This window comes from Eretmochelys imbricata, chromosome 1, assembly GCF_965152235.1.
Source record: "Eretmochelys imbricata isolate rEreImb1 chromosome 1, rEreImb1.hap1, whole genome shotgun sequence".
Classification (NCBI taxonomy): domain Eukaryota; kingdom Metazoa; phylum Chordata; order Testudines; family Cheloniidae; genus Eretmochelys; species Eretmochelys imbricata.
Window position 1 is genome coordinate 113713959 of NC_135572.1, and position 13016 is coordinate 113726974.

Here is a 13016-nt window from a genome sequence, read left to right on the forward strand (position 1 = left end):
GCTACAGCTCACTTCATCGGATGCATGCCACTGAATGCATCCGATGAAGTGAGCTGTAGCTCACAAAAGCTTATGCTCAAATAAATTTGTTAGTCTCTAAGGTGCCACAAGTACTCCTTTTCTTTTTTCTTGAAGAGACAAAGGAACTGAGCTGTGGGAAAGGCAAGGGCTGAATCCAGACTGAGACAGAGGAGTCTAGTCTGTAAACAGAAATAACTGGAACACTGAGCTAGAAACTGCATCCTGCCTAATTCAACATTTAGGGTGAGAAATTACATTTTGTAACCTGTTTCTTTTGTGAATCAAGCTTAGTTTGAGTGTTTTGTTTTATTTGCTTAGTAATCTGCTTTGTTCTGTTTGTTATCCCTTATGATCACTTAAAATGTACCTTTTATTGTTAATAAACTTATTTCTTGTTTATAACATAACCCAGTTTGTGCAATCCATATCTGGGGTCGGGGAGGGGAGGGGGGCAAGAAGCTGTGCATATCTCTCTTCACATTGAGGGAGAGGGTGAATTTTTATCAGCTTGTGCTGTGCAGATCTTTCTATACAGAGCAACACAATATTATCTGGGGTTTACCTCTCCACAGTGGGTGTGCATGTGAGTGCTGGGTGAATCCTATCACACAGATCTGACTGCAGTCTGTTTCTGCAGCTGACTGTGGTCTTGCCTGGGTGTGTGCTGGAAGGGGGCTTGAGAGCCTGGCACAGCAACCCAGTGCAAAGGAAACCCAGGCTAGCAGGGCAGGAGGGATGAGTGGGACCCCAGAACATCAACTGACATCCCAGAAGTGAGGGTCCAACCTGTCACAATGTAGTCATATATAACAACACTTTCTATTTTGGTAGTTTCTTAGGAGGATGATAAACTGTAGCAACTAAAGTTAGACATTTCTAAATCAGCAGGTCCAGATAGCTTACATCCAAGAGTTTTAAAAGAGCTGGGTGAGAAGCTTGCTGGACTGTTAATGCTGGTTTTCAGTAAGTCTTGGAACGCCACAAAAGTTCAAAAGACTGGAAGAAAGTTAATGTTGTGCCAAGGATAAACAGGATTACCCAGGTAATTATAGGCTGTCAGTCTGACATCAATCCTGGGCAAGATAATGGAGCAGCTGATACAGGACTTGATTAATAAAGAATTAAAGGAGGATAATATAATTAATGCCAATCACCAAGGGTTTATGGAAAATAAATCCTGTCAAACTAACTCAATATATATTTTATGAGATTACTACCTTTATCAAAGTTGTAGTGTTGATGTACTATACCTAGACTTTAGTGAGGCATTTGACTTGGTACCACATGACATTTTGATTAACAAACTAGAAGATATAAAATTAACATGGCACATACTGTATGGATTAAAAGCTGGCTAACTGATAAGACTCAAAATGTAAATGTAAACAGGGAATCAGAGGTGCATTTCTAATGGGGATCAGTTCTTGGCCCTACATTATTTAACATTTTTATTAATGACCTGGAAGAAACAAAGTCAGCACTGATACAGTTTGCAGATGGCACAAAAATTGTCAGAATAGTAAACAATGAAGAGGCCGGGTCACTAACACAGAGCAATTTGAATCGCTTGGTAAGCTTGGCTTAAGGAAACAGTATGTATTTTAATATGGCAAATGTCAGCGTATACATGTAGGAACAAAGAATGTAGGCTATATTTGCACAATGGGGGCCTCTATCCTGGCAAGCAATGACTGTGAAAAAGACTTGGGGGTCACAGTGGATGATCAGCTGAATATGAACTCCCCATGTGATGCTGTGTCCAAAAGCACAAACAGGGAATCTCGAGTCGAAGTATTTGGCAATGGTGCAACCATTGCTAGAATACAGTGTCCTATTTTGGCTGTCCACAATTCAAGAATGATGTTGATAAATTGGAGAGGGTTCAGAGAAGAGCCACAAGAATGGTTAAAGGATTACAAAACATGCCTTATGGTGACAGACTCAAAGAGCTCAATCTACTTAGTTTAACAAAGAGAAGGTCAAGGAGTGACTTCTTAACAGTCTAAGTAACTACACTTAGTAACTCCTTACTAAGTAAGTAAGGAGAGTGGTCACTTTGGATAAGCTATTACCAGCAGGAGAGTGAGTCTGTGTGTGGGGGGGCGGAGGGTGAGAAAACCTGGATTTGTGCTGGAAATGGCCCAACTTGATTATCATACACATTGTAAGGAGAGTGATCACTTTAGATAAGCTATTACCAGCAGGAGAGTGGGGTGGGAGGAGGTATTGTTTCAGGGTCTTTGTGTATATAATGTCTTCTGCAGTTTCCACAGTATGCATCCGATGAAGTGAGCTGTAGCTCACGAAAGCTTATGCTCAAATAAATTGGTTAGTCTCTAAGGTGCCACAAGTCCTCCTTTTCTTTTTGCGAATACAGACTAACACGGCTGTTACTCTGAAACCTACACAGGGAATGAATATTCAATAATGGGCTCTTTAATCTGGCAGAGAAAGGTACAACATGATCCAATGGATGGAAGTTGAAGCTAGACAAATTCAGACTGGAAATAAGGAGTATATTTTTAGTAGTGAGAGTAATTTAGAACAATTTACAAAGGATTGTGGTTGATTCTCCATCACTGGCAATTTTCCAATCAAGATGGGATGTTTTTCTAAAAGATACACTTTAAGAACTATTTAGGGGAAGTTCTAGGGCCTGTGTTATACAGGAGGTCAGACTAGATGATCACAGTGGTTCCTTCTGGCCTTGGAATCTATGAATCTTCTCTCTGAACTACAAAAAAATGAATTATGATAATTAGATTACATTGTAGAGTGACTTCTATGCATGGAAAGATATGCCACTATGCGTAACAATCAAAGAGATAGAGTGCATGCTGCTTTTCAATAAAATAAGATTTAGATTCATGGGTATTTGATTACTTTTCCACTTGGCCTGTGTTAAAAGGAGGTCAGACTAGATGACCGTAATGGTTCCTTCTAGCCTTAATCTGAGCATCTCTGCTTTATATTGTAGCATACCTTGTCTAGTCTGTTCCGAATCTAAAATCTTCAGTTGCCAGCATTCCCAGTACTTCTCTAGCTCAGTCTTTAAACACAAGGGCTCAAGTCACCATAAAATATTAAAAACAAAACAGCTTTACATTTTGCCACAAAAATCTACCATGTAATTTACTTTTAATTCACTCAACATTGCAACTATTTAACATCAGGAAAGCAGCATAAATTCTGCTCTGGAAAACCCATGCTTTGCATTAAAAGGAAAACTAGGAACAACAATGGCCCCCTGCTGTGCCAACCTCTTATTCACATTTCAAAGAGGTGGCACTATTTTTTGGATATCTTCCTTTGCCACCAGTGCTGAGTCCTCTTCTGCCTAATATAGAACTTTCATCCTTGAAGCCCAGTTCCTTAATTTTAAGTCACATATTACTTCCTTTGTGATAAGTGCAGTATTTTTTTTGTCAGTAAGCCAACTGGACTTAGAAACGTTAATCTTCTTAGTATGCAGGATGCTTTATTCTCTAAAATAAATTATGTAAATATTTGTAACCACTGTAATCTATTTCAGCTGTGACAACAACACAATCTGATAAACACAGCATATTTCCCAGAGATCAATAGAAGTCTGTAAATATTACAAGCAATAAAACATATCCTATTACAGATGGCTGAACTTTGACTAAAATGGAAGACTTGCAAAGGAAACCTGAAGGTACAATAGGATTCCAGTGGCTTGTTCATGAGGGATAAAATGTCAAATTCTGAGAAGGTAAGGCAAGAGGCGTTAGGGAGCCTATACATACCCATCTGCATGGCACTGCGAGTCTGGCTGACCATTTGCTGGGCTGAATACCTCATGCAGTTATTCATCTGAGGAGACACTGTCTGTTGTTGGAGATGTGTCTGAGGTGCAGCGATTGGAACAACAGGTCTGACAGCAGTGGCCGTATTTGTAAGACTTGCACCTCCTGGGTGAACAGCTCCTGGGGATCCTTTTATTGTCTGAGCCCCACCTGCTAAGCTATTCCTGGGCTGGCCACCTCCTATAGGCACCCTAAAGAGAAAGGAAGTGTAATGTGAAAACTCTGTTACGACATAGTTACTCATCTACTGCAGTGATTGCCATAAACTACCAGAAGTCCCCTGAAGTGGGACATGATACAAATTAAGGTAGTAAAATAAAATGAAGTTTAAGGTTAAGTATTATATTTTGTTTATGTTTCCCAGAAAAATATGTATTTTGGTGGAATTCTGCACCTTCTCCACTGCTCCCCACACGGGGGAATCTCTCAAGTTTGAATGTTCAGGACAAGATACAAATGTTATAGGAACAGAAAGATCACCTTTTTTTCCTCCATTAACTTGTTTGAAATCCAGAATTCCTGCTTTAATTTATTCTAATAGGCATCTACATATTACCAACTAAATCCAGAAGAAACGGACGTCGCCAAAATGCTGTTTTGTACAGCAAGGCTATTTTTGCAACTGGCAATGGAAAAATAATTAAAATGAGCCGTGAAGATATTAATGTAGGGCCTGAGCTCCATGCAAATTTATATGGAAAAAAAGATGGGCAGCACCAAATCCCTACAGTCTGCCTGTAGAATCAGAATGATGATGTTCAGGTTTGGACTGGGAGCCTCAATAACAGCTGGTTTGGTTGGCTTTGAATTTTCACATGAACCATTCACCCAGTTCTAATTCAGAAGCATGATAAGTGAGCCCAGAGCTAGGTGAGCTCTACTGACCTTACTGGAAGGGAGATCTGTTTACAAGCAAACAACGAATCCCCCTACAAAACCCAGCCCTAACAGCTCACCCGCATTGTACACATGTCCCTTCTCGTACCTGCTTGGCCCTGGAAATTACCTTTGATTATCCACGTTGTCTGGGCAAGCAGAGAGAGGAGGATGCAGGGCCAAGACTATTTCTTCATGCAGCCAGCTCATCAGAGCCCTGTTGCCCTGCTGACCAAGGTCTTCACCAGTGGTGGGCCCTCGGGCATAGGCATACTTTGACTTCTATCCTGGGGCTAGCAGGGATTGGGCCCCGCATGGCAGGGTCCAGGGAGGCAGCACCACCTCCGCCCTCTGACTCACCTCAGCAGGCCACCCAGCCTGTCTGGGCTGTGTGTGGTGGGGTTCAGCACCAAAAGTTTGAAAACCGCTCAGGGTACAGAGAGGGGGTAGCTAGGGGCTGTGTGCGGGAGGGAGGGTAATGCAGGGTGGAGGGAGGGGGTTGCTAGGGGCTGTGTGAGGGCAGGGGGGGTCGCTCAGGGTGCAGGGAGGGGGTGTAGCTAGGGGTTGTGTGCGGGGGAGTAGCTAGGGTGCAGGGAGGGGTTAGCTAGTTGCTGTGAGCAGGCAGGGGGGTAGCTCAGGGTGCAGGCAGGGGGTAGCTATGAGCTGTGTGCAGGCGCGGGCGGGGTAGCTCAGGATGCAGGGAGAGGAGTAGCTAGGGGCTGTGCACCAGGAGGGCTCCCCTATGGTCACTGCTCCCCAATGGCTCTGCCGGCCACAGAGCTGGGTCCCCCTGCCTCGGGGGCTCTTACTAGCTGCGTGAGCTGAGGAACGGCAGCCACAGCCCCGGGCACCAACAGCAGGTGAGGGAATGACGAGGCTATCTGCTTCATGGTACCAGCCAGAGCAGCTGCCCGCACTGACCGATTCTGGCTTCCCACTTCTGACCTGGCCAAGGGCAAATGGCTTTGGTGCTATTCTGTTCTCATTGCCTTCCTTTGTCCACCTCACTGCACTGAGATCCACAAGAGGAGGAGAGAGAAGAGGGTTATGGGCAGAACATGAGGACATGACATGGGAGGGTGGGGAGAGAACTAATAGGGCTGGAGAAAATGGAGGGGAGAGATTGCAGGGAACAAGACCAAGGGAGAGGAGATAATGGAGGGGAGGGAAGACCAGGCTGTAGGAGGCTGGATGGGTGAGTGGACTTTAGAGAGAGAAATAGCTTAAGTGTAATTGGACAGAGAGAGGAGAAAGGAGGAGAGGGAGGGGAAACACTGAACATACAAATTAAACAGAGTGAAAGGCCAAACCAGAGAAGAAAATATTAAGTCCTAAAGAAAGAGAGTGAAGGGGGAAAACAATTAAAAAGGAATGAGGCTGAGGGAAAGCATGGACACACACGCTAAATGAGAGGATGCAAGAAGCTACAGTCAAAACATGTGAAGACAGGAAGATAAACAAGAGAACGAAGAAAAATAATAGAAACAGATTCCTACATTTTTTCACTTTGTGTAAAGTTTGCCAATTTATGTTGTTTTGAATCCATCCTCATGGTGGTGTAACTAGGTTTTTTTAAAACTGGAAAATCTTGAACATTTCCCCCACCACTTCCAGACAGGGAAGAGGTGACAGGCTGTCTAGGGTCCTTGCCACCTTTGGTTGCTATGTGTCACCCTCAATGACATTGTGCAAAGTGGACAAGTAGGAAATGAGATTCAGAGAGAGCTGGGTAAATCACCTGCAATAGGCTTGATTCACCAATATAGCAACATACACGTCCCTCTGCTCACAAGCAGAGATGCACCCCTGCAGGTTTAATAACACTGCTGGGGAATCAATAGGAACCCGCCAGCAGAGGGAGCCTGAGAGATACTTGAAATCAGTACATTTCCTGGGTACCCTGTCCCTGTCCCCAACTGGCCGTGCACAGCCCTCCACCCCGCCCCCCCTCAGCACACTCCTTTGTTTTGCTGGTTGGAGGAAAGGAAAACGGGTAAATCAAAGACTGTGACAAATGGGAGAGTTTGTTTAGTATAGTATTTTTCTTGCTGTTTTCACTTAAGGTACTGCATATGTGAACAGACTGTTTTAATTACACGTTCATTTCTAATGGATCATAAAATGAATGATACAACTCATGTGGTGCAGAAAGCATTTTTGCCTTTTAGCGCTTTTCAGTTTCTTATTCTAGCTATGACATGCTGCATTTAGCAAAGTCTTGCTGATCTGGATCACCAGTACCACAGCACGAACCTTTTACTTGTTAAGAGCTAAAGAGTCAAGTACCACAGGCAGCCAAGTTGGTGTATAAAAATCAGGTAAAGAAATTTAGATTAATGAATAATTCAGGAATTACAAAGCTACAACGTTAGTTCTTTTGGCCCTGAAATGCAACCTTAGACCGTCAGCCAGACTACAGGTTGGGCAAAGTGAAAACAATGTTACAGTTATTCAGAGAGTCTAACCGATATTTATTTTGTTTTGGTTCAGGTTCCGATTCAATTGCAGTCAGTGTGTTGGGTTCAGTTCTGGTTCAAGCCATCACAAAAAACCCAAATAATGGTTCAGTTATCGGTTTGAACCAATTTGAATCAAATATCAATCTTACTGGAAGTAAATTCAAAAAAGAGAGTTGAAACTTAAAACTATTTTGATTTTTTACCATTTATCTTCAACTTTACATTCATTTTCCTAGTGTTTTTATGTTGTCAAATAAACAATTTTTTTTATGAACAATTTGTTTGAGCAAACTAAAATAAGGTCTTCTAATATTTGCTGTGTCATATTGGACTTCTGCGGTGAAAGGATAAATTTGAGTTTGGAGCCTGGGCCCTGCCTCAAGTGGGGCAACTGGCGGGAGGAAATGCCCCAGATACTGGAGATGGGTCAGAGGAGGCCTGCGTAAGGGGCGAAAGGGTTGGGGAGCCACTACCTTTTCCCTTGGGTTTGAAGAGTTATTGTTAACTTCTGGGACCAGGGAGGATTCTACCTCTTTCCTCCCCAGGAGCAGTCTCAGAGATCTGCCTCTGGGGCCCCCTGCTGCCTCATGTGGTATGCAGGCTGCTCCTAAACTTCCTCTCTCCCTTCCTACTCTTGTGGGATGGCCTCCTTCTGTTCTCATTCTCATGTCATTCTTTTCTCATTACAGTAGAACCTCAGAATTACAAACACCAGCATTATAAACTGACCAGTCAACCACACACCTCGTTTGGAACTGGAAGTACACAATCCGACTGCAGCAGAGACAGAAAAAAAAAAAAAAAAAGCAAACACAGTACAGTACTGTGTTAAACGTAAACTACTAAAAAAATAAAGGGAAAACAGTATTTTTCTTCTGCATAGTAAAGTTTCAAAGCTGTATTAAGTCACTATTCAGCTGTAAACTTTTGAAAGAACCACGATGATGTTTTGTTCAGAATTTTGAACATTTCAGAGTTACGAATAACCTCCATTTCCGAGGTGTTTGTAACTCTGAGGCAGAGGGAGATTACAGGTTTGTGGGACCCTGGGTCAGAGCAAGTGGGGGTCCCTCCCCCCATTTCTGCCTGCAGTTCCCTCCATCCCCCCAGTGCTTCTGCCGGGGAGCTAGATCAGGGCATGGGGGCTTCCCCTGCCCACCCAGTGCTCCTGCTGGGGAGCGGGGTCAGAGCGCGGGGGCTTGCTGTGGGCGGGCAGAGCAAGTCGGGGCATGCCCATTTTTCCAGGGGCCCCCCAATTGGCCGAGGCCCCTGGGCACGGGCCCCATTGGCCCAGTGGCTAATCCACCACTGACTGATCTGAGGTTCTACTGTATACTTTCTAGTACCAGTCACATGTCTATTTATTTTGTTGTCTTGTTTTATAATGAAAATATGGTCACAGTAGTTTTTTTAGAATATTGAGCTTAAAAATGCGGAACCTTTAACCCAGTAGCCCAATTTTTTTTTTTAGTTCAGTTCCAATTCAGGTTAAGTAAGTAGGATAAAATTATACTTGAACCAGAACTGAACTGAAACAATACCAGTTTGAAATGGTTCTCTGGTTTGGTTTTGGTTTGACACCCTTCATTTATTTATGTTTCTCTTTACAATTTATGCTTGTCTTTAGTTTTCTATAAAATGCTGTCAGAAACAACCTTTGTTTTGGTTTTGCCAAACAAAACTCTGACCAATGAAACTTTGCAAAATCCAAAACTGTGTTTCTTCTCACTTCGTTCTATTTCTGAAACACAGATGGCTGAAACAGAATAATTTATCAAACTCTCCTTCCGCCTCTGAACTTTGGGGGTTTCTGATAAAATTGAACCTCCATTTAAATGACCCTGCAGTTTTGGTTTTACAAAACCAAAATACAAATGATGAGGTGTTGAAAAACAAACTACAATCTCTCCTTATTTTTCTCATCTCTATTGTAAAAACTCCTTTAGTTCCTTTTTTTGGATGTGGACTCCATAGCTCATAGGTTCTTTAAAATAATGGGATAAGCAATCCAGATAAACTGTAAATGTAGTAATTTTAAACAATTAATAATGTCTTTTGAAAGTGTGAGTGATTCTAAAATCAAAATCAACAAACCAAGATACCAAAGATGCTTTTGGGGAAGAGTGTAATTTAAAACTAGATTTCCCCATTTTTCATTTTTCTTTAGAAGTAGGAACCCCTGCTTCTATTCAAAGCTACCTAATGACCTCTGGCCAATGGTCCTCACCTGGAAACAGGAGTCACGTAGTTGCCTGGAAAGACTCCAGACATTCCCGTTCTCAGAGATGTCCCCTTGAACCAGCCATCCTGACACTTCTCAATGACCCGATACATTTCACCTTTACGCAACTCCAGCTCATCATTCTTCTGAGGCTTGTATGCATACAGAGCTAAGTAGCTGCAGGGAGAAGTTACACACATGCTGAGCAAATAGATGATGCCAAAACAAGTGACGTTCAGGTTCTTATTTCAGTCGAACAGTGCAGGAAAGCCCTGGCACACACATGCTGCTCAGAAACAATGACTAAAGAGGGGACATAATTGAGGTATACATAATAATGAATGGCACAGAGCTGGTTGATCAAATACTGCTATTCATCCTCGCTCACAATATGAGAACAAAGGGGATAGTTTATTTTATTAAAAGGTAGCAACTTTAAAACTGACACAGAAATACTTTCTCACACAATCACAATTAGCCAGCTGAAGTCACTGCCACAAAGTAGCACTGAAGCTAAGGCTTTAGCAGGATTCAGAAAAGGCTTAGATATACATATGGGTAGCAAGAATGTCCAGAGTTACAATATTAAGGATTTTTAAAAAGCCAAATGTCTGGAGAGGATATAAATTTGTATGGTTCAGAGCATGATCCAGCCTCTAACTATAGGGGTCAGGAAGAAACTTTTCTTTTGAGCAGATTATTTCACAAATGCCTGCTATAGGGTTTCTTCATCTTGTATTACCCTCGCCAGAAACAGGATACTGGACTAGATGGACCACTGGCCTGGTCCAATATGAGAATTCCTGCATTTCTCTGTGTGTGGATATGATGATACTCTTTTAACAACTGTCTTAGGGCCAAACCATGGCATTCTTACTCAGGCAACACTCCCTTTAAAATCAATGGGAGTTTCTCCATAGCAAGGCCTCAGAGTTGAGTTCTTTGTTTGCAGTATTCTTTTTGTATGCAGTATGCTTATAACCTTAGTCTTTATCTCAATATGCACAACTTAATCTTGGTCTCAATATCCATAACTTTTTATATATTTAATTATACGTTTATTTATTCCCTTTGTTTATGATCTTTCCTTTCATCTCTCTTATGTTCTTGCTTCATTACTTCAGGGACAAGACTCATGCTATGAAATACGACAACTTATAGCTGCTAAAATTAGTTCCAATGTTTGGGGAGATGCTTGTTGAAAATTCAGAATGATTGCTTGTACTTTGGGGGATAGCTAGGAAGCCTGTTAAGGAAAAAATAACAAGAACGACCACCCTGCAGCACCTTCTATCTTATAAAAATCAAGTTTTTTGACACTATCTCCTTGCCACCAATACAAAAGGAGATTTCCAATCATCCCTGTTTATGATTGCTCATTCCTGAGTGTTGTTTTGAAGGCAGTACAGAAGGACTAGAACAAATGGGTGAAGGCTGTGAAAACTGCATTTACCCTACAAAATGTAGCAGAATACCCTCATATTGAGGAAAGGTTAGAAGGGGTTCAGTGCATACCTAGTAGCAGAGAAACAAAGAAATAATGAAAACTATAACCACAGTGACTGTAGACCTGCAACCAATAAAAATGATGCTTGGCTTTTTACTTCTGCTTTTTAGCAAATATAATTGAAGAATAAATCCTATTAGTTTTTCCTAGTCTATTCCTTTATGTTACCAGTAGATTTTTATTTTGCAGCCAGTAAATAAACAACAGTAATGAGCAGAATACAAAATATTTGATAACAGCTCCTCTGGGCATGCTTAGGTTGATGTACTTGGCTCCATTTACCATGTGCATGTGATATACTTATATTTCATTAGTCAACAGACAGGAGAAACCGTTCTGCATATTTTTTGTTCAGTCTGTATAATCAGGTAGCAATGATCAGCTCTACTGGTGCTCACCTGAAAGAAAACATGAGGCTGCATATTGTGACAAAGTTCCTCCTCTGCCTCGGTGGGTCCTGCACTTATTGGCGGATTTGCTTGCCTCAGAGATTCACGGCAGCCCTCAGTTTGGCCACTCTTGCTAGTGGCTCAAACCTGTCGTCCACTCAGCTAACCTCATCACTGGCCAGCATGGGGGAAAACGGAGAACAATCCCTGCAGTCTCTGTGTCCCACCTAGTGGGTTGGGGACAGGGCAGATCCCTTTCCAATTTAGACCTTCCCTTCTGGTGTTTCTCACAGACCAGTTCAACTCCTCTTGTGTCTGATCAGGAGTTGGGGGGACGGAGGAGGGGGAACCCGGGCCCACCCTCTACACCAGGTTCCAGCCCAGGGCCCCGTGGATAGCAGCTGTCCACATGTTCCCTGTATCAGCTGTGTGACAGCTACAACTCCCTGGACTACTTCCCCATTGCCTTCCCCCCAGCACCTTCTTTATCCTCACTGCAGGATCTTCCTCCTGAACCCTGATCACGCTTGAACTCTTCACTCCTCCAGCAGCACACCTTCTCACTCCCTACTCCTGGCAACCCCCTGTGCCCCACTAACTGATGGGAGGTCCTTTTTAAACCAGGTGTCCTGATTAGCCTGCTTGCCATAATTGAATCTAGAAAGTTCTTAATTGGCTCCAGGTGTCTTGATTGGTTCTGGCAGGTTCCTGATTGCTCTAGGGCAGCCCCTGCTCTGGTCACTCAGGGAACTGTTCATCCAGTGGCCAATGTATTTGCCTTCTACCAGACTCCTGTATCCTACTGGTCTGGGTCTGTCACAATATGAAATGAAGAACACTGAAATGCATCTGCCTGACATGAAAGAGGGCTACATGTCTCAGTGCTCATCCCTCAACACAGTGCTCTGTTAGGATACAATGGAGAGTGCAGAGGCTGCACAGCTTGGGACCAAGAAGCATGACTCATCTCTGATTAGTACTTGTTTAGGTCTTTCTATTATGGACCCAGTTCAGAGGTCATGTGTAAAGTGGTGGTACAACTTAGTCTAAATTAGACTGTCTTAGACCTACTTACCCTTTTTATCCTGCACGTGAGTCATGCTGGAATGCTCCGGAAAGCTGTTCCTGTACTTTGTTTGGCACTGATGCCAAAAGCTGGCAGGATTCATAAAAGGATTACACATACACATAGACATAGACAGCAAGAATGTCTGGAGTTACATTAGTAAGGGTTTTTTAAAAAACAAACAGTGTTTAGAAGGGATATAAATTCTCATGCTTCAGAGCATGAGCCAGCCTCTAACTACGATTCTGGTACTACTGGTAACTGTAAGCTGGCACCTCCAGCCAGTGATTCGACCTGTCCTAAGGTATTCTTGTTGTTGAAATCATGTGTTCTGGAACTATTTTTTTTTTTTAAAAGGACTTGAGCACTGATTTTATCAATATGTAAAGGAATCTTCCCTTGCAGAGCAGAACTCCACCTGGACCCTAAGCATCTGAAAAGGTAGGAGGAGGATTTGCCCTATCACATTAATATCACACAGGCTCCACAGAGTGGCTGCAGAGTAATGATACAATTCTCTCATCAGAATCTCAGAACAATGAATGATGTTTTGTATCCTCTAAACTTTAGTACCGAATTGTGGCAGAATGGGTTTACTAAGGGCTAGTTTTCATGGTTTTGAATTTCCTATTCCATTTAAAGCAGATCTG

The 13016-nt window shown here is 42.6% G+C and overlaps 1 protein-coding gene across 1 annotated transcript in view; it reads right to left on the reverse strand.

Moving 5' to 3' along the window:
• The window catches only part of SH3RF3 (SH3 domain containing ring finger 3), a 387371-nt gene that overhangs the window by 42359 nt on the left and 331996 nt on the right, over nucleotides 1-13016 (reverse strand). Inside the window, exons 6-7 of the mRNA XM_077807084.1 lie at nucleotides 9411-9581; nucleotides 3789-4039 (exon numbers count right to left, since the gene is read on the reverse strand). Coding sequence (XP_077663210.1) covers nucleotides 3789-4039; nucleotides 9411-9581 — 422 coding nt within the window. The remainder of the gene's footprint in view (nucleotides 1-3788; nucleotides 4040-9410; nucleotides 9582-13016) is intronic.